At 61.8% G+C, this 22,889-nt stretch overlaps 4 protein-coding genes across 6 annotated transcripts; 2 read left to right on the top strand and 2 right to left on the bottom strand.

The window, feature by feature from the left end:
* Positions 1–539: 539 nt before the first annotated feature.
* LOC128849583 (proline-rich protein 2-like) lies at positions 540–3,947 on the bottom strand. The gene is made up of 6 exons (XM_054051956.1): positions 3,940–3,947; positions 3,594–3,904; positions 3,476–3,491; positions 3,136–3,322; positions 2,464–3,033; positions 540–680 (listed from the first exon to the last, which is right to left on the bottom strand). Exons 1-6 carry the CDS (start codon positions 3,945–3,947, stop codon positions 540–542), a joined length of 1,233 nt encoding a protein of 410 aa, XP_053907931.1.
* On the top strand, positions 3,762–7,717 carry LOC128849639 (protein S100-A16-like). The gene is made up of 4 exons (XM_054052108.1): positions 3,762–3,894; positions 4,018–4,081; positions 4,857–5,002; positions 5,707–7,717. Exons 2-4 carry the CDS (start codon positions 4,039–4,041, stop codon positions 5,953–5,955), a joined length of 438 nt encoding a protein of 145 aa, XP_053908083.1. The 5' UTR covers positions 3,762–3,894; positions 4,018–4,038; the 3' UTR covers positions 5,956–7,717.
* LOC128849635 (uncharacterized) lies at positions 6,952–8,452 on the top strand. The gene is made up of 2 exons (XM_054052086.1): positions 6,952–8,287; positions 8,410–8,452. The coding sequence occupies exon 1, from the start codon at positions 7,370–7,372 to the stop codon at positions 8,285–8,287; it is 918 nt and encodes a 305-aa protein (XP_053908061.1). The 5' UTR covers positions 6,952–7,369; the 3' UTR covers positions 8,410–8,452.
* Positions 8,453–9,290: 838 nt separating this feature from the next.
* On the bottom strand, positions 9,291–22,262 carry GTF2H4 (general transcription factor IIH subunit 4). 3 transcript variants are annotated; one of them, XR_008447451.1, is made up of 14 exons: positions 22,083–22,262; positions 21,188–21,292; positions 20,093–20,224; positions 19,084–19,180; positions 18,901–18,989; positions 16,988–17,096; positions 16,795–16,863; positions 16,190–16,273; positions 14,673–14,805; positions 13,427–13,557; positions 11,347–11,394; positions 11,186–11,264; positions 9,640–9,908; positions 9,291–9,326 (listed from the first exon to the last, which is right to left on the bottom strand). XR_008447451.1 is itself a non-coding variant. In XM_054052078.1 (13 exons), the coding sequence occupies exons 1-13, from the start codon at positions 22,217–22,219 to the stop codon at positions 9,736–9,738; spliced, it is 1,386 nt and encodes a 461-aa protein (XP_053908053.1). In that variant the 5' UTR covers positions 22,220–22,262; the 3' UTR covers positions 9,599–9,735. The 3 variants fall into 3 exon arrangements, 1 of the variants encoding a protein (XP_053908053.1); XR_008447450.1 differs by lacking the exon at positions 9,291–9,326 and adding an exon at positions 9,372–9,436; XM_054052078.1 differs by lacking the exon at positions 9,291–9,326 and having other exon boundaries at positions 9,599–9,908.
* Between the last annotated feature and the right edge of the window lie 627 nt (positions 22,263–22,889).

The following is a 22,889-nucleotide window of genomic DNA, read 5'->3' as shown; positions in this document are numbered from 1 at the left end:
CCCCATTATTAGCCACTATTTCCCCATTATCAGCCGTTATTAGCAGTTATTGCCCTATTATTACCCATTATTTCCTCCTCATTAGCCACTATTCCCCCAGTATTAGCCGATATTTCCCCCTTATTACCTGTTAATTCCCATTATTGGGAGTTATTTCCCATTTGTAGCCATTATTTCCCCATTATTAGGGATTATTTCTCCATATTAGCCACTATTTCCCCATTATTACCCGCTATTAGCCGTTATTTCCCCATTATTAGCCATTTTTCCTCTTTATTAGCAGTTATTTCCCATTATTAGCCACTATTTCCCTGTTATTAGTCATTATTAGCAGTTATTCCCCCATTATTAGCCACTCTTTCCCCCTTATTACCCGTTATTGGCAGCTATTTAGCCCCGCCCCTCTCGCTAGGCCACGCCCCCAAAAGCCCTTTGCCCACAGACCGCGCCCCCTCTAGCCACGCCCCTTCTCACACAAACCACGCCTCATCGCCAGCAAGCCACTCCCCCATCCCTCGAAGCCACGCCTCCCGCCCGCCTCAGCCAATCGCCGCGGGCGCGCGCGGGCGGTGCCCAATGGGAGGCGGTGGCGGCGGCTCCGCGCGCGCGCAGGGGGCGTTCCCGGCGGGCCATGCGGCGGCCGCCATGATGGGCCAGGTGAGGAGGCGGGGGGGGGAGCGCTATAGGGGGGCCTATAGGGGGATAGAAAGGGGTCTGGGGGGGCTTATAGGGGTCTGCAGGGCGGTATAGGGGGTCTGGGGGTCTACAGGGGGATAGAAGGGTCTGGAAGGATCTGGACGGGGATATAGGGGGGCCGGGGGGGGTTCTATAGTGGCCTGGAGGGGGATATAAGGGGTCGAGGGAGTCTGTAGTGGCCTTGAGGGGGATATAGGGGGTCGGGGGGTTCTATAGTGGCCTTCAAGGGGATATAGGGGGTCGGGGAGTCTATAGTGGCCTGGAGGGGCATATAGGGGGCCTGGGGGGGTCTATAGTGTCCTGGAGGGGGATATAGGGGGTCAGGGGGTCTATAGTGGTCTGGAGGGGATATAGGGGGTCGGGGGGTCTATAGTGACCTGGAGGGGGATATAGGGGGTCGGGGGGGATCTATAGTGTCCTGGAGGGGGATATAAGGGGTCGGGGGGGTCTATAGTGGCCTGGAGGGGGATATAGGGGGGCCTGGGGAGGGCCTATAGTGACCTGGAGGGGATATAGGCGGTCGAGGGGGGTCTATAGTGGTCTGGAGGGGATATAGGGGGGCTGGAGGGGGCTATAGGGGGCTGGGGCTATAGGGTCTGTCTCTGGGGCTCTATAGGTCCCCTCTCCCCCCGCTGCGGGCGGCGCCGCCCCGTGTGCCGCCCCGGGGCCGAGGGCAGAGCGAAGGGGACACCTACGGCCGGCGGCGCCCGCTGGTGCCTTCGGTATACACCGGCCCCTACAGCCCCTATAGGGGAGAACCCCAGGCGAGCAGAGCCCCTGGGGCTGCACCGGGACCCTATAGATGGACCCGGGACCCTATAGATGGACCGGGCCCCACAGAGCCCCTGGGGCTGCACCGGGACCCTATAGATGGACCTGGGACCCTATAGATGGACCTGGAACCCACAGAGCCCCTGGGGCTGCTCCGGGACCCTATAGATGGACCCAGGACCCTATAGATGACCCAGGACCCTATAGATGGACCCGGGACCCTATAGATGGACCCAGGACCCTATAGATGGACCCGGGACCCTATAGATGACCCGGGCCCCGCAGAGCCTCTATAGATGGATCTGAGACCCTATAGATGAGTTGGGCCCCATAGAGCCCCTATAGATGGCTCAGGACCCTATAGATGAACCCTATAGATGACCTGGGCCCCACAGAGCCCCTATAGACCCCGTCGGGTCCGTCCTTTCTCTCCTCCCCTCTCCTCTGCAGGTGCTGAGGAAGGTTCCGGAGCAATGGCGCCTCAGATTGGGGTGAGGGGCGACACAATGGGGGGGGTTACGGGGGGGACAGGGGGACACAGGGGGGACACGATGGGGACAGGGGGACACGGGGGGGACACGATGGGGACAGGGGGACACGGGGAGGACAGGGGGACACGATGGGGACAGGGGGACACGATGGAGACAGGGGGGACATGGGGGGACGGGGGGACACAGGGGTGGGGACAGGGATGAGGGGACGCTGTGGGCATTGGGGACAGGGACATAGGGACGTCGGGACGTGGGTTGGGGACAGAGGGATGGGGGACAGTGGGCACTGGGGACAGAGGGACAAGGGGACACGGTGGCTGTTGGGGACAGAGGGACACAGTTGGGGACTGGGATGAGGGGACAGAGGGACATGGGGACACAGTCAGTGTTGGGGACAGAGGGATGTGGTGGCTGTTGGGGACAGAGGGACACGGAGTTGGGGACAGGGACGAGGGGACAGAGGGACATGGGGACACAGGGGTTGGGGACAGAGGGACGAGAGGACACGAGTTGGGGACATAGTGAGCATTGGGGACGAGGGGACATGGTGGGCATTGGGGACAGAGGGACGAGAGGACGTGGTGGCTGTTGGGGACAGAGGGACGTGGGGACACGGTGGGCGTTGGGGACAGAGGGCCGCGGGGCCGCAGGGGTGGGGACAGGGCTGTCCCCTCCCACAAAGGCGTGGCCGTCCCCCGTGACCCCCCACGTAAGAGCCGGAGGCAGAGGACGGGGACGGTGCCACCACGGGGACAGTGTCCCCTCGCTGTCCCCACGGGGCTCCGTCCCGACACGACCGCGGTGGCTTTGGGGGGACACCACCAGCGTTGGGGTTCCTCTTGGTGGCACTCAGCCTTCTTCCGCAGGTGACGCGTCCCGACGGCTCTGGGGGACAATAAAGAGGGGGACACGATGGCTCTGGTGGCTCAGTGTCATCTTTCACCAACTCGGTCACCGTCCCCACCACGGGGACCTTCTGGAGGAGGAGGGACGTGGCTTTGGGGACACCTGGAGGGTTTGGGACCTCCTGGAGGAGGAGGGACGTGGCTTTGGGGACACCTGAAGAGTGTGGGACCTTCTGGAGGAGCAAAGATGTGACCTTGGGGACACCTGAAGAGTGTGGGACCTTCTGGAGGAGCAAAGATGTGACCTTGGGGACACCTGAAGAGTGTGGGACCTTCTGGAGGAGCAAATATGTGGCTTTGGGGACACCTGGAGGGTTTGGGACCTTCTGGAGGATCAGGACGTGGCCTTGGGAACACCTCGAGGGTTTGGGACCTCCTGGAGGAGGAGGGACGTGGCCTTGGGGACACCTCGAGGGTTTGGGACCTTCTGGAGGAGCAAAGGTGTGGCCTTGGGGACACCTCAAGGGTTTGGGACCTTCTGGAGGAGGAGGAACGTGGCTTTGGGGACACCTGAAGAGTGTGGGACCTTCTGGAGGAGCAGAGATGTGGCCTTGGGGACACCTGAAGGGTTTGGGACCTTCTGGAGGAGGAGGAACGTGGCCTTGGGGACACCTGGAGGGTTTGGGACCTTCTGGAGGAGCAGAGATGTGGCCTTGGGGACACCTGAAGGGCTTGGGACCTTCTGGAGGAGCAGAGATGTGGCCTTGGGGACACCTGAAGGGCTTGGGACCTTCTGGAGGACCTGTTGCCACCTCAAATGGGACCTGGATTGGTGGCCTTGAGGACACCCTGAGGGTTTGAGACCTTCTGGAGGAGCAGAGGTGTGGCCTTGGGGACACCTGGAGGGATTTGGGGGGACTTTGGGGGGATTTGGGAGTTGGAGAAGAAGGAAGAAGGGGACGGAGACGCCGGTGACGAGGACGGAGGTCACATTTGTCACCGGAGACACCACCGAAGGCCAAAAATAGCCCCAAACACGTGATGGGACCCAAAGGGCTTTGGAGTGACCTTTGGAGATCCCTCGAGTTCCAGTGAGTGCGGCTGACTGGGGCGTACTGGGGGATACTGGGGCGTACTGGGGCATACTGGGGGATACTGGGATTGGTTTGGGGGGGGTTGGTAGGAGGGGGGCGTTAATGAGGTTTCTCGTTAAGGTGGAGCTTCGTTAGCGGGAGATGGGGCAGAACCAGGGGGGCAACAGCGACCCCGAGCCCAGCGGTAACTGGGACGGACTGGGACTGGGAGGGACTGGGATGGGGGAAAGGGGCACTGGGAGGGACTGGGATGGGGGAAAGGGGCACTGGGAGGGACTGGGATGGGGGAGGGAGGGACTGGGAAGGAGTACGGGGGGACTGGGAGGGACTGGGATGGAGTAGGGAGGGACTGGGAGGAACTGGGCAGACTGGGATGGGGGGACTGGGAGGAACTGGGATGGGGAGACTGGGAGGAACTGGGCAGACTGGGATGGGGAGACTGGGAGGGACTGGGATGGGGGGACTGGGAGGGACTGGGATGGGGAGACTGGGAGGAACTGGGATGGGGGGACTGGGAGGAACTGGGATGGGGAGACTGGGAGGGACTGGGCAGACTGGGATGGGGGGACTGGGGAGACTGGGAGGAACTGGAATGGGGGGACTGGGAGGAACTGGGAGGGACTGGGATGGGGGGACTGGGACGAACTGGGATGGGGAGACTGGGAGGAACTGGGCAGACTGGGATGGGGGGACTGGGGAGACTGGGAGGGACTGGGATGGGGGGACTGGGAGGAACTGGGATGGGGGGACTGGGAGGAACTGGGATGGGGGGACTGGGAGGGATTGGGATGGGGGGACTGGGAGGGCCTGGGCTGGGGGGACTGGGAGGGCCTGGGCTGGGGGGACTGGGAGGGACTGGGCTGGGGGGACTGGGAGGAACTGGGATGGGCAGACTGGGAGGGCCTGGGCAGACTGGGAGGGCCTGGGCAGAGTGGGAGGGCCTGGGCTGGGTCCCCCAGGTCCGTCCCCGCTGGAGAGGGGTCTCCACGCCGTGGTGGGGACCTTCTACCGGTACGCGAGAGTGGTCCCCGGGGGGGCGGAGCCCGGCCTGGACCCGCCCACCTTCCAGCAGCTTCTGCGCCGCGAGTTGGGCCACCAGCTCAGCGTGAGTGGCCACCGGCGGCCCCGCGGCCCCTCCGCCGCGAGAAGGGCCACCACCTCGTCCTCGTGGCCCCGTGGTGGCCCTCAAGGTGGCCCCACGTCTTCCTGTCCCCATGGAGCCCCTCAACGTCTTCGTGTCCCTCATGGGGTCCCTCGTGGGGTCCCCATAGACCCCCTCAAGGTGTCCCCATGTCCTTCATGTCCCTATGGAGCCCCTCAAGGTGTCCCCATGGAGCCCCTCAAGGTGTCCCCATGTCCTTCATGTCCCCATAGAGCCCCTCAAGGTGTCCCCATGGAGCCCCTCAAGGTGTCCCCATGTCCCCATGTCCCTATGGAGCCCCTCAAGGTGTCCCCATGTCCCTCATGTCCCCATGGAGCCCCTCAAGGTGTCCCCATGGAGCCCCTCAAGGTGTCCCCATGTCCCTCATGTCCCCATGGAGCCCCTCAAGGTGTCCCCATGTCCCTCATGTCCCTATGGAGCCCCTCAAGGTGTCCCCATGTCCCTCATGTCCTCATGGAGCCCCTCAAGGTGTCCCCATGTCCCTCATGTCCTCATGGTGTCCCTCCATGTGTCCTCATGTCCGCATGAAGCCCCTCAAGGTGTCCCCTCGTGTCCCCATGGAGCCCCTCAAGGTGTCCCCACGTCCCTCATGTCCCCGTGGTGTCCCTCCCCACGTCCCCACGTCCCCGCTGTCCCCTCCCCTGCAGAACACGGGTCACCCCGAGGCGGTGGCCGCCATCTTCTCATTCTTGGACGCCAACGGGGACCGGGTCATCTCCTTCGACGAGTACTGGCAGCTGGTGGCCTGGTTGTGCCACGTCCTTCGTCATCGGCACTATGGGGCCACCACGGTCCCACCACCACCCCCGACCTTCTCTGGAGTCACCGCGGCCACCAACGGGGACCACCCCAACGCCTCCCCGGTGGCCCCAGACCGCGGGGATGGACAACAGTGACGATTGGCCGTGAAGGGACAGGGAGGGCCCCACGGTGAAGGTCCCCTCGTCCTCCAGCCCGTGAAGGGGGTGGAGATGTCCTCAAGGTCCTTCAACCCATGATGGGGACGGGGATGTCCTCAAGGTCCTTCAACCCATGATTGGGACAGGAATGTCCCTGAGGTCCTTCACCCCATGATGGGGACAGGAACGTCCCTGAGATCCTTCACCCCATGATTGGGACAGGAATGTCCCTGAGGTCCTTCACCCCATGATGGGGACAGGAACGTCCCTGAGGTCCTTCACCCCATGATGGGGACAGGAACGTCCCTGAGATCCTTCACCCCATGATGGGGACAGGAACGTCCCTGAGATCCTTCACCCCATGATGGGGACAGGAACGTCCCTGAGATCCTTCACCCCATGATGGGGACAGGAACGTCCCCGAGGTCCTTCACCCCATGATGGGGACAGGAATGTCCTTGAGATCCTTCACCCCATGATGGGGACAGGAACGTCCCTGAGATCCTTCACCCCATGATGGGGACAGGAACGTCCCTGAGATCCTTCACCCCATGATGGGGACAGGAACGTCCCTGAGGTCCTTCACCCCATGATGGGGACAGGAACGTCCCCGAGGTCCTTCACCCCATGATGGGGACAGGAATGTCCTTGAGATCCTTCACCCCATGATGGGGACAGGAACGTCCCTGAGATCCTTCACCCCATGATGGGGACAGGAACGTCCCTGAGGTCCTTCACCCCATGATGGGGACAGGAACGTCCCCGAGGTCCTTCACCCCATGATGGGGACAGGAACGTCCCTGAGGTCCTTCACCCCATGATGGGGACAGGAACGTCCCTGAGGTCCTTCACCCCATGATTGGGACAGGAACATCCCTGAGATCCTTCACCCCATGATGGGGACAGGAACGTCCCTGAGGTCCTTCACCCCATGATGGGGACAGGAACGTCCCTGAGGTCCTTGACCCCATGATGGGGACAGGAACGTCCCTGAGGTCCTTCACCCCATGATGGGGACAGGAACGTCCCTGAGGTCCTTCACTCCATGATGGGGACAGGAATGTCCCTGAGGTCCTTCACCCCATGATGGGGACAGGAACGTCCCTGAGGTCCTTCACCCCATGATGGGGACAGGAACGTCCCTGAGGTCCTTCACTCCATGATGGGGACAGGAATGTCCCTGAGGTCCTTCACCCCATGATGGGGACAGGAACGTCCCTGAGGTCCTTCACCCCATGATGGGGACAGGAATGTCCCTGAGGTCCTTCACCCCATGATGGGGACAGGAACGTCCCTGAGGTCCTTCACCCCATGATGGGGACGGGAAAAAGCACCTTTTTCCCTCTCATTCCTCACTTTTTTCCTCAGAAATGGCCTTTTTCTCTCTCAAATCTTCGTTTTCTGGAAAAAAATGAATTATTTTCTCAAAAAACCCTTTTTTCCCCTCGAAAACCACTGCAAACTTCTATTTTTATCAAATAAATCCTTCATTTCCCCTCAAAACTCCCCTTTTTTCTATCAAAACCCCTCTTTTTCCTCCCCAAAAGCACTTTTTTTCCCCCATAACTCTTCACTTTTTTCCAGTTCCTCAAATTTTCCCTCTAATTTCTCACTTTTTCTCAGAAATGGCCTTTTTGTCCCTCAAATCTCTTTGTTTCCTGGAAAAAAAATGAATTCTTTTCTCAAAAACGCTCTTTTTCCCTCAGGAAATCGCTGCAAACTCCAATTTTTATCAAATAAATCCTTTTCTTCCCCTCAAAACCCCATTTTTTCCCTCAGAAATTGCTGCAAACTCCAATTTTTATCAAATAAATCCTTTATTTCCTCTCAAAATCCCTCTTTTTCCCTCAGAAATCGCTACAAACTCCAATTTTTATCAAATAAATCCTTTTCTTCCTCTCAAAACCCCATTTTTTCCCTCAGAAATTGCTGCAAACTCCAATTTTTATCAAATAAATCCTTTTCTTCCCCTCAAAACCCCATTTTTTCCCTCAGAAATCGCTGCAAACTCCAATTTTTATCAAATAAATCCTTTATTTCCCCTCAAAACCCCTTTTTTCCGCCCTTTTTCCTCCCCAAAAGCACTTTTTTTCCCCTCAATTTTCTCCTCTCCTCCCTTCTTTTCTCAAAAATGACTTTTTTTTCCCCTCGAATGTCTTTGTTTTCTGTAAAAATGAAGTATTTCCTCAAAGTCCCTTTGGTTTCCCTCCAAATTCATCCCCGGAAGTTCCGGGAGCGCCGCTGCCAATGGGGGGGAACCCAACGATCCGGGGGAGCGCTCCAAGGTGGGAGGGGGGGAACCCAAAGGGTGACGGAACCCAAGGATTGAGGTGATGGAACCCAAGGATCAATGGATCCAAAGGTTTACGATGATGGAACCCAAAACCTGATGGATCCGAAGGTTTGGGGTGATGGAACCCAAGGATTGGGGTGATGGAACCCAAGGATTGATGGATCCGAAGGTTTGAGGTGATGGAACCCAAGGTTTGGGGTGACAGAACCCAAAAATCGATGGATCCCGAGGTTTGAGGTGATGGAACTCAAGGTTGGGGTTGATGGAACCCAAAAACTGATGGATCTGAAGGTTTAAGGTGATGGAACCCAAGGTTTGGGGTGATGGAACCCAAGGATTGATGGATCCGAAGGTTTAAGGTGAGGGAACCCAAGGTTTGGGGTGATGGAACCCAAGGATTGATGGATCCAAAGGTTTGAGGTGATGGAACCCGAGGATCTGGTTGAGGGAACCCGAGGATGGGGTTGATGGAACCCACGGATCGGGGTGACAGAACCCAAAGACTGTTGGATCCCAAGGTTTGAGGTGATGGATCTCCAAGTTCAAGGTGATGGAACCCAAGGACTGGGTTGAGGGAACCCAAAGATCGTTGGATTCCGAGGTTTGAGGTGATGGAACCCGAGGATCAGGTTGATGGAACCCAAGAATTGAAGGATCTCCAAGATTGAGGTGATGGAACTCAAGGTTTGGGTTGACAGAACCCACGGATGGGGGTGATGGAACCCAAAGATCAATGGATCCTGAGGTTTGAGATGATGGAACCCAATGTTTGAGTTGATGGAACCCACGGATCGGGTTGATGGAACCCAAGAATTGATGGATCTCCAAGACTGAGGTGATGGAACCCACGGATCGGGTTGATGGAACCCAATGTTTGAGTTGAGGGAACCCAAGAATTGAAGGATCTCCAAGACTGAGGTGATGGAACCCGAGGATGGGGTTGAGGGAACCCAAAGATCGATGGATCCCGAGGTTTGAGATGATGGAACCCAAGGATTTGGTTGATGGAACCCAAGAATTGAAGGATTTCTAAGTTTGAGGTGATGGAACCCGAGGATGGGGTTGATGGAACCCACGGATGGGGTTGAGGGAACCCACGGATGGGGTTGAGGGAACCCGAGGATGGGGTTGAGGGAACCCGAGGATGGGGTTGAGGGAACTCACAGATGGGGTTGATGGAACCCAAAGATCAATGGAACCCAATGTTTGAGTTGATGGAACCCAAGAATCGATGGATCTCCAAGACTGAGGTGATGGAACCCACGGATGGGGTTGAGGGAACCCAAGAATTGATGGATCCCGAGGTTTGAGTTGATGGAACCTGTGGATCTGGTTGATGGCACCCAAGAATTGAAGGATCTCCAAGACTGAGGTGATGATGGAACCCATGGATGGGGTTGATGGAACCCGAGGATGGGGTTGATGGAACCCGAGGATGGGGTTGATGGAACCCAGCGGTGGTTGGATGCCGCGGTTTGGTGGCCTCAGGCGCTGTGTTTCTGCCTCTTCCAGAAGCGTTTGACCTCGGGGTGACCTCCGGGCGTGACCACCATCAGGCGGCGCGAGGGGCTCTCGAAGAGCAGAACGCCGAGCGCCCGCGCGTGGTCCCGCAGCACCTCGAAGTCCACCTGCGACAGGAACTGGTTGTACAGCACCCCTGGGGACGAGGACGGCGCGGGGTCACCGCCGGGGGCACCCCAAGGTCACACCGCCTCTTGGGGACACCCCAGAAGGTGCCACTCCACCTCGGGGACATCTGCAATGTCACCTCTTGGGGCCCTCAGAAGCTGCTGAGATGCCTCCTTGGGGTCACCCCAAAGCTGACACCTCCTTGGGGTCACCCCAAGGTCACACCGCCTCTTGGGGACACCCCAGAAGGTGCCACTCCACCTCGGGGACATCTGCAATGTCCCCTCTTGGGGCCCTCAGAAGCTGCTGAGATGCCTCCTTGGGGTCACCCCAAAGCTGTCACCTCCTCTTGGGGACCCCAAAGGTGCCATTTCACCTTGGGGTCACCCCAGAACTGTCACCTCCTCTTGGGGACACCCGGGATGTCACTTCTTGGGGTCCTCAGAAGCTGCTGAGATGCCTCCTTGGGGTCACCTCAGAGTTGTCACCTCCTCTTGGGGTCACCTCAGGGGTTGTCACCTTCTCTTGGGGACCCCAAAGTTGCCATTCCACCTTGAGGTCACCCCAGAACTGTCACCTCCTCTGGGGGACACCCAGGATGTCACTTCTTGGAGCCCTCAGAAGCTGCTGAGATGCCTCCTTGGGGTCACCCCAAAGCTGTCACCACCCCGTGGGGTCACCCCAAGGTTGCACCTCCTCTTGGAGACCCCCCAGAAGGTGCCACTCCACCCTGGGGACATCTGCGATGTCACCTCTCGGGGCCCTCAGAAGCTGCTGAGATGCCTCCTTGGGGTCACCCCAAGGCTGTCACCTCCTGGGGGTCACTCCAAAGCTGTCACCACCCCGTGGGGTCCCCCCAAGGCTGTCACCTCCTCTTGGGGTCACCTCAGGGGTTGTCACCTCCTCTTGGGGACCCCAAAAGTGCCGTTTCACCTTGAGGTCACCCCAGAACTGTCACCTCCTCTTGGGGCCACCCGGGATGTCACCTCTTGGAGCCCTCAGAAGCTGCTGAGATGCCTCCTTGGGGTCACCCCAAAGCTGTCACCTCCTCTTGGGGTCACCCCAGAACTGTCACCTCCTCTTGGGGACACCCAGGATGTGACCTCTTGGGGTCCTCAGAAGCTGCTGAGATGCCTCCTCGGATCCACCAGAGGTTCTCCCCTCCTTTTGGGGCCCCTCCAGAGGTGCCACCACTCCCTTTTGGGGACCCCCCCTTAGGGTTACGTCCCCCCCACTGCGAAAGGACCCCCCCTCATTCTTAGTGACCCCCCAAAAGCTGTCCCCAAGCGTTGGGGCCGTCCCCACCGTCGGAGAAGCGCAGGCGGTCCCTCTCCAACTCCCAGAGGCGGATTTGGTCGGTGATGGTCGGGGGCAGCGCCGGGATCTGGGGGGACAGTCCCGAGAGTTTGGGGGACCCCCCTGAAGGTTTGGGGACCCCTCTGTCACCTTCCCCCCCCCCCCCTTACCTGCTTGGCCATGACGGGGTGCGCCCGCGTGCGGAGGAAGTGGATGATCTGAGGGGGGGTCGGGGGGGGGGTGAGTGGGGTACCCCAAAAAATACAGGGTACCCCGAAAGCCATACGGCACCCCAAAACCCACAGGGGACCCCAAAACCCATACGGCACCCCAAAACCCACAGGGGACCCCAAAACCCACAGGGGACCCCAATAACCCCCCTATGAGGCACCTCAGGGCCCTCTGGAGCACCTCAATAGCTCCTATGGGGCACCCCGAGATCCAATGGGGACCCCAAAACCCACAGGGGACCCCAATATCCCCCGCCATGAGGCACCTCAGGGCCCTCTGGAGCACCTCAATAGCCCCTATGGGGCACCCCAAGATCCAATGGGGACCCCAAAACCCACAGGGGACCCCAATAACCACAGGGGATCCCAATATCCCCCTTATGAGGCACCTCAGAACCTTCTGGAGCACCTCAATAGCCCCTATGGGGCACCCCAAGATCCAATGGGGACCCCAAAACCCAATGGGGACCCCAAGATCCCCCTATAAGGCACCCCAACACCCCCAGAGGCACCCCAAGATCCACTGGGGACCCCAATCTCCCCCTGTGGGGCACCCCAACACCCCCAGGGACACCCCAATACACCCAAGAGCACCCCAAGATCCCCCTATGGGGCACCCCAATACACCCAGAGGCACCCCAAGATCCAGTGGGGACCCCAAGACCCATTGAGGACCCCAAGATCCCCCTATAAGTCCCCCCAACACATCCTATGGGGCACCCCAACAGCCACTGGGGACCCCAATCTCCCCCTATAAGACACCCTAAAACCTCCAGGGACACCCCAAAACACCCAAGAGCACCCCAAGATCCCCCTATGGGGCACCTCAAGATCCACTGGGGACCCCAAGACCCATCCAAGACCCCAAGATCCCTCTATAAGTCACCCCAGCACCCCCTATGGGGCACCCCAAGATCCAATGGAGACCCCAAGATCCCCCTATAATGCACCCCAACATCCCTATGGGGCACCTCAATACCCACTGGGGACCCCAAGATCCCCCTATGGGGCACCCCAAGATCCAATAGGTACCTCAAGACCCATTGAGGCCCTCCAGATCCCTCTATAAGTCCCCCCAACAGCCCCTCTGGGGCACCCCAAAACCCACTGGGGACCCCAATCTCCCCCTGTGGGGCACCCCAACACCCCCAGGGACACCCCAAAGCCTCCAGGGACACCCCAATACACCCAAGAGCACCCCAAGATCCCCCTATGGGGCACCTCAAGATCCACTGGGGACGCCAAGACCCATCGAAGACCCCAAGATCCCTCTATAAGTCCCCCCAACAGCCCCTATGGGGCACCCCAAGATCCAATGGGCACCCCAAGATCCCCCTATAATGCACCCCAACATCCCTATGGGGCACCTCAATATCCACTGGGGACCCCAAGATCCCCCTATGGGGCACCCCAAGACCCACTGGGGACCCCAAGACCCATTGAGGACCCCAAGATCCCCCTGTGGGGCACCCCAAAATCCACTGGGGACCCCAAGATCCCCCTATAAGGCACCCCAACACCCCCTATGGGGCACCTCAACACCCACTGGGGACCCCAATCTCCCCCTATAAGGCACCCCAACACCCCCAGGGACACCCCAAAACCTCCAGGGACACCCCAAAACACCCAAGAGCACCCCAAGATCCCCCTATGGGGCACCTCAAGATCCACTGGGGACCCCAAGACCCATCCAAGACCCCAAGATCCCTCTATAAGTCACCCCAGCACCCCCTATGGGGCACCCCAAGATCCAATGGGCACCCCAAGATCCAATGGGGACCCCAAGATCCCCCTATAATGCACCCCAACATCCCTATGGGGCACCTCAATACCCACTGGGGACCCCAAGATCCCTCTATGGGGCACCCCAAGATCCAATAGGTACCTCAAGACCCATTGAGGCCCTCCAGATCCCTCTATAAGTCCCCCCAACAGCCCCTCTGGGGCACCCCGAAACCCACTGGGGACCCCAATGTCCCCGTCGGGGTCCCCCCGAGAGCGGCGGTGGCGGTGTCCCCACCTGGTCGGCGGTGATGCCGTTGGCGATGGCCGCCTGAACGCTGTCGCGCGTCACCTGCGCCACCACCAGATTGGGGAACCGATAGAGCAGCTCCGAGAAGAGAGCGATGAGCGCGATCTGCAGCTCCGAGTCTGGGGGGACCCCGAAAGGGACACGAGGGGGGGACCCCGAAAGGGACGGGGGGGACCCCGAAAGGGACGGACGGGGGGGTCAGGATGGGGGACCCCGAAAGGGACACGAGGGGGGGACCCCGAAAGGGACGTACATGGGGGTCAGGATGGGGGACCCCAAAAGGGACGGACATGGGGGTCAGGATGGGGGACCCCGAAAGGGACACGAGGGGGGGACCCCGAAAGGGACGTACATGGGGGTCAGGATGGGGGACCCCAAAAGGGACGGACGGGGGGGACCCCAAAAGGGACACGAGGGACCCCGAAAGGGACGGGGGGGACCCCGAAAGGGACGGACGGGGGGGTCAGGATGGGGGACTCCAAAAGGGACACGAAGGGACGGGGGGTTGGGATGGGGGACCCCAAAAGGGACACGAGGGGATGGGGGGTCGGGATAGGGGACCCCAAAAGGGACACGAAGGGATGGGGGGACCCCAAAAGGGACGTACATGGGGGTCAGGATGGGGGACCCCAAAAGGGGCACGGGGGGGGGTCAGGATGGGGGACCCCAAAAGGGACACGAAGGGACGGGGGGGACCCCGAAAGGGATGTACATGGGGGTCAGGATGGGGGACCCCAAAAGGGACACAAGGGGACAGGGGGTCGGGATGGGGGACCCCGAAAGGGACACAAGGGGACGGGGGGGTCAGGATGGGGGACCCCAAAAGGGACACGAAGGGATGGGGGGGTCAGGATGGGGGACCCCAAAAGGGACACGAGGGGATGGGGGGGGGTTAACAAGGGGGGACCCCAAAAGGGACACGAGGGGATGGGGGGGGGGTAACAAGGGGGGACCCCAAAATGGACACGAAGGGATGGGGGGGGTCAGGATGGGGGACCCCAAAAGGGACACAAAGGGACGGGGGGGACCCCAAAAGGGACACGAGGGGACAGGGGGGGTCACAATGGGGGACCCCAAAAGGGACACGAGGGGATGGGGGGTCACGAGGGGGGACCCCAAAAGGGACGCACGTGGGGGTCAGGATGGGGGACACAAAGGGACATGAAGGGACGTGGGGGTCAGGATGGGGGACACGGGGACAGAAGGGGGGGGACGCGTCCCCGGGGGTCCCCACCTGTGTAGGCGTAGATGCGGTAATTGGTTTCGACGACGACGAAGCCGTGAGCGTCCGGCTCGGGGGGGGTCCCCGATGTCCCCGAGGCGAGAGCGATGGCCAAGCGCGTCGGGTAGAACCGCCGCGACTTGCGCTGGGGGGGACAAACGGGGGACAGCGGAGTCACGGGGGGACAGCGGCCTCACGGGGGGACGGGGACAGAGGGGGGGACAGCGGAGTCACGGGGGGACAGCGGAGTCACGAGGGGGATGGGGACAAAGGGGGGGACAGCGGAGTCACAGGGGGACAGTGGAGTCACGGGGGGACAGCGGAGTCACGGGGGGACGGGGACAAAGGGGGGGGACAGCGGAGTCACGAGGGGGATGGGGACAAAGGGGGGGACAGTGGAGTCATGGGGGGATGGGGATAGAGGGGGGACAGTGGTGTCATGGGGGGACGGGGACAAAGGGGGGACAGCGGTGTCATGGAGGGACGGGGACAGAGGGGGGACAGCGGTGTCATGGAGGGACGGGGACAGAGGGGGGACAGCGGAGGTCGGGGGGGATGGGGACAAAGGGGGGAACGGGGACAAAGGGGGGACAGTGGAGTCATGGGGGGATGGGGATAGAGGGGGGACAGTGGAGTCATGGGGGGATGGGGACAAAGGGGGGACAGTGGAGTCATGGGGGGACGGGGACAGAGGGGGGACAGTGGAGTCATGGGGGACGGGGACAAAGGGGGGACAGTGGAGTCGGGGGGGACGGGGACAAAGGGGGGGAATGGGGACAAAGGGGGGACAGCAGCATCACGGGGGGACGGGGACAAAGGGGGTCAAGAGGAGACAAAGGGGGGACGGGGATAAAGGGGGGGACAAGAGAAGGAAGAGGGGGACAAGGGGGGACAGGGACAAAGGGGGTCAGGAGGGGACAAAGGGGGTCAGGAGGGGACAGGGACAAAGATGGGGGACAAGAGGGGTCAAAGACAAAGGGGGACAGGGACAAAGATGGGGAACAGGGACAAAGGGGGTGAGAAAGGGGACAAGAAGGGGGGACAGGGACAAAGGGGGGACAAAGGGGGGGACACAGGGACAAAGATGGGGGCCACAGGGACAAAGATGGGGGGACAGGGACAAAGGGGGGGACACAGGGACAAAGGGGGGGGACACAGGGACAAAGATGGGGGCCACAGGGACAAAGGGGGGGACACAGGGACAAAGATGGGGGCCACAGGGACAAAGATGGGGACACAGGGACAAAGATGGGGGCCACAGGGACAAAGGGGGGGGACACAGGGACAAAGGGGGAACACAGGGACAAAGGGGGGAACACAGGGACAAAGGGGGGGGACACAGGGACAAAGGGGGGAACACAGGGACAAAGGGGGGGACACAGGGACAAAGAGGAGGGACACAGGGACAAAGGGGGGGGACCCGGGGACAAAGGGGGGGACACAGGGACAAAGGGGGGGGACCTGGGGACAAAGGGGGATACAGGGACAAAGATGGGGGACCCGGGGACAAAGGGGGGTCCCCGTCCCACCTTGCGCTGGAAGACGAGCCCGAACTCGCGCAGGTGCTGCAGGAACGTGAGCAGAGACTCACTCATCCCCTCCACCGAGTAATCCTGCGGAGACGCCCTCCCAGTTACCCCCAGTAGCTCCCAGTTACCCCCAGTAACCCCCACCCCTCCTCCCAGTTACCCCCAGTAGCTCCCAGTTACCCCCAGTAACCCCCACCCCTCCTCCCAGTTACCCCCAGTAGCTCCCAGTTACCCCCAGTAACCCCCATCCCTCCTCCCAGTTACCCCCAGTAGCTCCCAGTTACCCCCATCCCTCCTCCCAGTTACCCCCAGTAGCTCCCAGTTACCCCCAGTAACCCCCATCTCTCCACCAAGTGATCCCAGGGACACGCGCTCCCAGTTACCCCCAGTAACTCCCAGTTGCTCCCAGTAACTCCCAGTTACCCCCAATTGCCCCCAGTAGCTCCCAGTTGCTCCCAGTTGCCCCCAGTAACTCCCAGTTGCCCCCAGTTGCTCCCAGTAGCTCCCAGTTGCCCCCAGTTACCCCCAGTAGCTCCCAGTTACCCCCAGTTGCCCCCAGTAACCCCCAGTTTTGGGGTCCCCCGGGTTTTGGGGTCCCCCCTCACCTTTCCCAAAGTAGAAAAGCTGAGTTGAAAGAGGAAAGAGAGAATCTCCACCAAATCCATCCCTCGAGTCTGGGCGGAGGGGGACAAAAGGCTTTTGGGGGGCTCAGAGGGGTCCCCCAAAGGGAGGATTTTTTTTTTGGGGGGGGTTGTAGGGTTTTGGGGGACCCCCAGATTTTGGGGGACCCCCCCTCACCTCAGCCCCTCGGAGGTATTGGAGGATGAAATACCAGAGCTGCGCCGGAGTGTCGAGGAGGAGGAACTGGAACCCGGCGGAGGTGATACACGGAGCCTCCCCCCCTTCGCTGGGGGGACCCCAAAATCAGGGGGGGCCCCAAAACTAACGGGGGGACCCCAAAACCCGGGGGGACCCCAAAAACTGAGCCAACCGCCTTCCCACTTGTCTGTAGGGGTGCTTGGAGGCTGCCCCGGAGACACAAAAGATAGGGGGCTCCCCCAAAACAGGGGGGGACCCCAAAATCTGAGGGGGTCCCCAAAACTAAGGGGGGGTCCTAAAGCTAAGGGGGGGTCCCCAAAAGCTAAGAGGGATCCCCAAAAACCGAGGGGACCCCAAAAATCAAGGCACACCCCCTCCAGGTCTGCAGGGATGCTCAGAGCCTGCCTTGAGCCTAACAGGGTAGGGGGGACCCCAAAAATGGGGGGGGGACCCCAAATCTCCCCCCAATTCCCCTTCTCAAGGCTGTTAGCCCCCCCCAACCCCACTTTGACCCCCCCAAACCCTCTTCCAGGGCTCCCCCCTCCCCTCAATTTCCCCTTAGGGCCCCCCAAACCCCTCCCTACACCCCAAATGCCCCCCAATTCCCCCCCTTGTCCCCCCAAATCCCCTTCTCGAGGCTCTCAGCCCCCCCAAACCCCACTGTGACCCCCGCAAATCCACTCCTGGGCCCCCCCAAACCCCCAAACCCCAACCCAAACCCCTTCTCGAGGCTCTCAGCCCCCCCCGAACCCCACTTTGACCCCTCAAACCCCCTTCTTGCCCCCCTCAAACCCTTTCTCGAGGCCCTCAGCCCCCCCAAACCCCGCTTTGACCCCCCCAAATCCACTCCTGGGCCCCCCCAAACCCCAACCCAAACCCCTTCTCGAGGCTCTCAGCCCCCCCCAAACCCCACTTTGACCCCCCCCAAATCCACTCCTGCACCCCCCCAAACCCCAAGCCAAACCCCTTCTCGAGGCTCTCAGCCCCCCCAAACCCCACTTTGACCCCCCCAAATCCACTCCTGGGCCCCCCCAAACCCCAAAATCCTGACCCAAACCCCGTCTCGAGGCCCTCAGCCCCCCCAAACCCCACTTTGACCCCCCCAAATCCACTCTGGGCCCCCCTCAAACCCCAAAATCCTGACCCAAACCCCTTCTCGAGGCTCTCAGCCCCCCCAAACCCCACTTTGACCCCCCCAAATCCACTCCTGGGCCCCCCCAAACCCCAAAATCCTGACCCAAACCCCGTCTCGAGGCCCTCAGCCCCCCCAAACCCCACTTTGACCCCCCCAAATCCACTCCTGGGCCCCCCCAAACCCCAAAATCCTGACCCAAACTCTTTCTCGAGGCCCTCAGCCCCCCCAAACCCTGCTTTGACCCCCCCAAATCCACTCCTGGGCCCCCCCAAACCCCCAAACCCCAACCCAAACCCCTTCTCGAGGCTCTCAGCCCCCCCAAACCCCACTTTGACCCCCCCCAAATCCACTCCTGGGCCCCCCCAAACCCCCAAACCCAACCCAAACCCCTTCTCGAGGCTCTCAGCCCCCCCCGAACCCCACTTTGACCCCTCAAACCCCCTTCTTGCCCCCCCAAACCCTTTCTCGAGGCCCTCAGCCCCCCCAAACCCTGCTTTGACCCCCCCAAATCCACTCCTGGGCCCCCTCAAACCCCTTCTCGAGGTTCTCAGCCCCCCCGAACCCCACTTTGACCCCTCAAACCCCCTTCTTGCCCCCCTCAAACCCTTTCTCGAGGCCCTCAGCCCCCCCAAACCCCTCTTTGACCCCTCAAACCCCCTTCTTGCCCCCCCAAACCCTTTCTCGAGGCCCTCAGCCCCCCCAAACCCTACTGTGACCCCCCCAAATCCACTCCTGGCCCCCCCAAACCCCCCCTCACCTCTTCATCAGCCCCGCCTGCACCAGGAGCTGCGCGAGATCTTGGCTGACGGCGGCGCTCGGGGACCCCACCATGAAGTGTAAAATCACCTCCAAAGGAAAAAAGGAGGAGAGAACCCCATCTTTAAACCCCCCCCCTTTAAAATATTGGGGGGACGGGGACGGGACACCCCCAAAACCTCACCTCCCAGCGCTCCTCGGCGTATTTATCCAAGGCGGGGACGTCGCGGGCGTGTTTGTCGGGTCCCAATTGACTCGTATCGTCCGACCACGCTTTGCCCCTGGGGGACCCCCAAAAATGACACACACAGCCCCCCCCCAAACTTAATCCCTGCCCCCCAAGTCCCCCCATTGGCTCCCCAAGTCCTTCTCTCACCCTGTGACCCCCCATCGCTCCTATGTCCTCCCTGTACCCCCCCTTATCCTGTGACCCCATCACCCCCCTTATCCTGTGACCCCATTATCCTGCGCCCCCCAAGTCCCCCCATTGCCCCCAACATCTCTCTTACTCCATCGCCGCCTTTGACCCCCCTTACCCTGCGCCCCCCATCACCCCCCAAGTCCCCCCAAGTCCTTCTCTCACCCCGTGACCCCCCATCACTCCTATGTCCCCCCTATACCCCCCCGTTATCCTGTGACCCCATTATCCTGCACCCCCCAAGTCCCCCCATTGCCCCCCAACATCCCTCTTACCCCATACCCCCATCACCCCCCAAGTCCCCCCATTGCCCCCCAACATCCCTCTTACCCCATTCCCCCCCTGTGCCCCCCATCACCCCCCAAGTCCCCCCATTGCCCCCCAACATCTCTTACCCCATTCCCCCATTGCCCCCCAAGTCCTTCTCTCACCCCGTGACCCCCCATCGCCCCTATGTCCCCCCTATGCCCCCCCTTATCCTGTGACCCCATTATCCTGTGCCCCCCAAAGTCCCCCCATTGCCCCCCAACATCTCTCTTACCCCATTCCCCCCTGTGCCCCCCAATACCCCCAAGTCCCCCCATTGCCCCCAACATCTCTTACCCCATTCCCCGCCCGTGCCCCCCATCACCCCCCAAGTCCCCCCATTGTCCCCCCAAGTCCTTCTCTTACCCCATCACCCCCTTTGTCCCCCCCTTTCTCCGCGCCCCCCATCACCCCCCGAGTCCCCCCCTTACCCCATCACCCCCCATGTTCCCCCCCTCTCCCCACTGACCCCCCCAGGAGGGCGATGCGCAGGTTCTGTCGGAAGTTGGGGTTCAGGGTGACGCCGGGGAGCCCCCCTGGCAGGGTCTGGGGGTGCCACAGCCGCAGCGCCAACAGCACCTCCCGACTCTCCTCCTGTGCCCTAGAAATGGGGGGGGGGGCTGCAGTGACCCCCCCCCGGCACCCCCAAACCCAACGGGACCCCCTGACCACCCCCAAACCCAACGGGACCCCACGACCCCCCCTCCCGGCACCCCCAAACCCAACGGGACCCCCTCCAGACCCAACGAGACCCCCCAAACCCCCATCGTGTACCCATAGCCCACTCAGGACCCCTCCCAGGTCCCCCCAAAACCCTCTCAGGACCCCCCCAGAATACTCCCCCCCACCTTAAAGCCCCCCCAGGACCCCCTCCAGATTCTCCCTCTCCTATAAAGCCCCCCCCAAACTCTCCCAGAACCCTCCCAGGATATTCCAGCCCCCCCTCAGGACCCCCCCAAACCCCCTCAGCCCCCTCCTAGAATACTCCCCCCCCCTTAGAGACCCCCCCAAACCCCCAACACCCCCCCAAACCCCTTATTTCCCCCCATAGCTCACTTAGGACCCACCCAGGACCCCCCCAAACCCTCTCACGAACCCCCAGGCCCCCCCAAACCCTCTCAGAACCCCCCCCAAACCCCCTCAGCCCCGTCCTAGAATACTCCCCTCCCCCCGAGACCCCCCCAAACCCCCAACTCCCCCCCAGACCCCCCCATTTTCTCCCCCGGACCCCCTATTTCCCCCCATCATGTCCCTGTAGCCCACTCAGGACTCCCCCCAGGACCCCCCAAACCCTCTCAGGACCCCCCCAAACCCCCTCAGCCCCCTCCTAGAATACTCCCCCCCCCTTAGAGACCCCCCCAAACCCCCAGCCCCCCCCCAGGCCCCCCATTTTCCCCCCCAGACCCCCTATTTCCCCCCATTGTGTCCCCATAACCCACTCAGGACCCACTCAGGACCCCTCAAACCCTCTCAGGACCCCCCAAACCCCCTCCTAGAATACTCCCCCCCCCCCTTAGAGACCCCCCCAAACCCCCAGCCCCCCCCATTTCCCCCCCAGCCCCACTTGCTGTGCTCCTTCTTGACCCAGAGGGCGATGGCAGCCTGCGGCACCGGCTGCTCCAGGAACAGCATCCGCATCACGGCCGCCTGCGCCAGGCCCGGCAGCTCCCTGCGAGAGGGGGGTCAGAGGGGGGGGGGCACCCCAAAACCCCCCCTGACCCGGGGGGGTACCCCAAATCCAACCCCCACCTCCCTCAATCCAACCGCACCCCTCCAAATCCTGTGTGTCCCCTCCCTTCAAATCCACCTCTCTGCATTCCAAATCCTTCCCTGGGGGTGCAGGGAGGGTGGAAAATGGGGGTGCGGGTGTAAAAATGGGGGGGGCACCCTAAAACCCCTTCTGGCTCCGGAGGGTACCCCAAATCCCGCCTCCCACCTCCCTAAGTTCAACCCCACCCACCCCAAAAAAGAAAGGAATCAAAGTGTCGTGAAGAAGGTTTTGGGGTGCCTGGGGGGGGGGTCAGGGTGCTCCAGGGTGGTTTTGGGGTGCCCTGGGCGGGGGGTCAGGGTGCTCCAGGGTGGCTTTGGGGTGCCGGGGGGGGGGGGTTAGGGTGCCCTAGGGGGTGTGAGGGTGCTCCAGGGTGGTTTTGGGGTGCCTGGGGGGGGTCAGGGTGTTCTAGGTGGGGTTTTGGGGTGTCTGGGGGGGTTGGGGTGCTCCAGAGTGGTTTTGGGGTGCCCTTGGGGGGGGGGGGGGGTAGGGTGCCGGGAGGGGGTCAGGGTGCTCCAGGGTGGTTTTGGGGTGCCCAAGGGCGGGTCAGGGTGCTCCAGGGTGGTTTTGGGGTGCCCAAGGGGGGGTCGGGGTGCTCCAGGGTGGTTTTGGGGTGCCCAAGGGGGGGTCAGGGTGCTCCAGGGTGGTTTTGGGGTGCCCCGGGGGGGTGTGTCGGGTTTGGGGGGGTCACCTGAAGACGGCCAGGCAGGTTGCGGGGTGCCCGTAGAGGCGGTCGAGGAGGGGGGGGGACAGTCCCCGCAGGAACTCGTGGAGGTTCTTACACTGCAGCTGCGGCCGCTGCGGCCGCGGGGGGGGCGCCGCCTCCATCCCCCCACCAGTAACACCAGTAACACCACCAGTAACACCAGTAACACCGGCCAGGCCCACACACACCTGCCGGGGAAGGGGGGGGCACAGTAACGGGGTGAGACCCCAACAAATGGGGGGGACACGACACACCCAGTGGGGGGAGACGGGGGGGGCACTGGGTGACAGGTCCCCTCCCAGTCTGTCCCAGTCCTCCCCAGCACCTCTCCCAGTCCCTCCCAGTGACCCCCCCAGCCCCTCTCCCAGTCCCTTCCAGTGCCTCCAGTCCCTTCCAGTGCCTCCAGTCCCTCTCCCAGTCCCTCCCAGTGCCTCCAGTCCCTCTCCCAGTCCCTTCCAGTGCCTCCAGTCCCTCTCCCAGTCCCTCCCAGTGACCCCCCCAGCCCCTTTCCCAGTCACCCCAGTCCCATCAGCCCATCTCCCAGTCTCTCCCAGTGCCTCCAGTCCCTCCCAGTGACCCCAGTCCCTCTCCCAGTCCCTCCCAGTGACCCCAGTCCCTCTCCCAGTGGCCCCCAGTCCCTCTCCCAGTCTCTCCCAGTGCCTCGTCTGTCTCCCAGTCTCTCCCAGTGCCTCCAGCCCCTCTCCCAGTCCTCTCCCATTGGCTTCCAGTCCCTCCCAGTGCCCCCCAGCCCCTCTCCCGGTCCCTCCCAGTGCCTCCAGCCCGTCTCCCAGT

The sequence above is a fragment of the Cuculus canorus genome, chromosome 31, assembly GCF_017976375.1.
Source record: "Cuculus canorus isolate bCucCan1 chromosome 31, bCucCan1.pri, whole genome shotgun sequence".
Lineage (NCBI taxonomy): Eukaryota > Metazoa > Chordata > Aves > Cuculiformes > Cuculidae > Cuculus > Cuculus canorus.
Note: the sequence above shows the minus strand (reverse complement) of the source record. Positions and strands in the feature narration are given on the sequence as shown.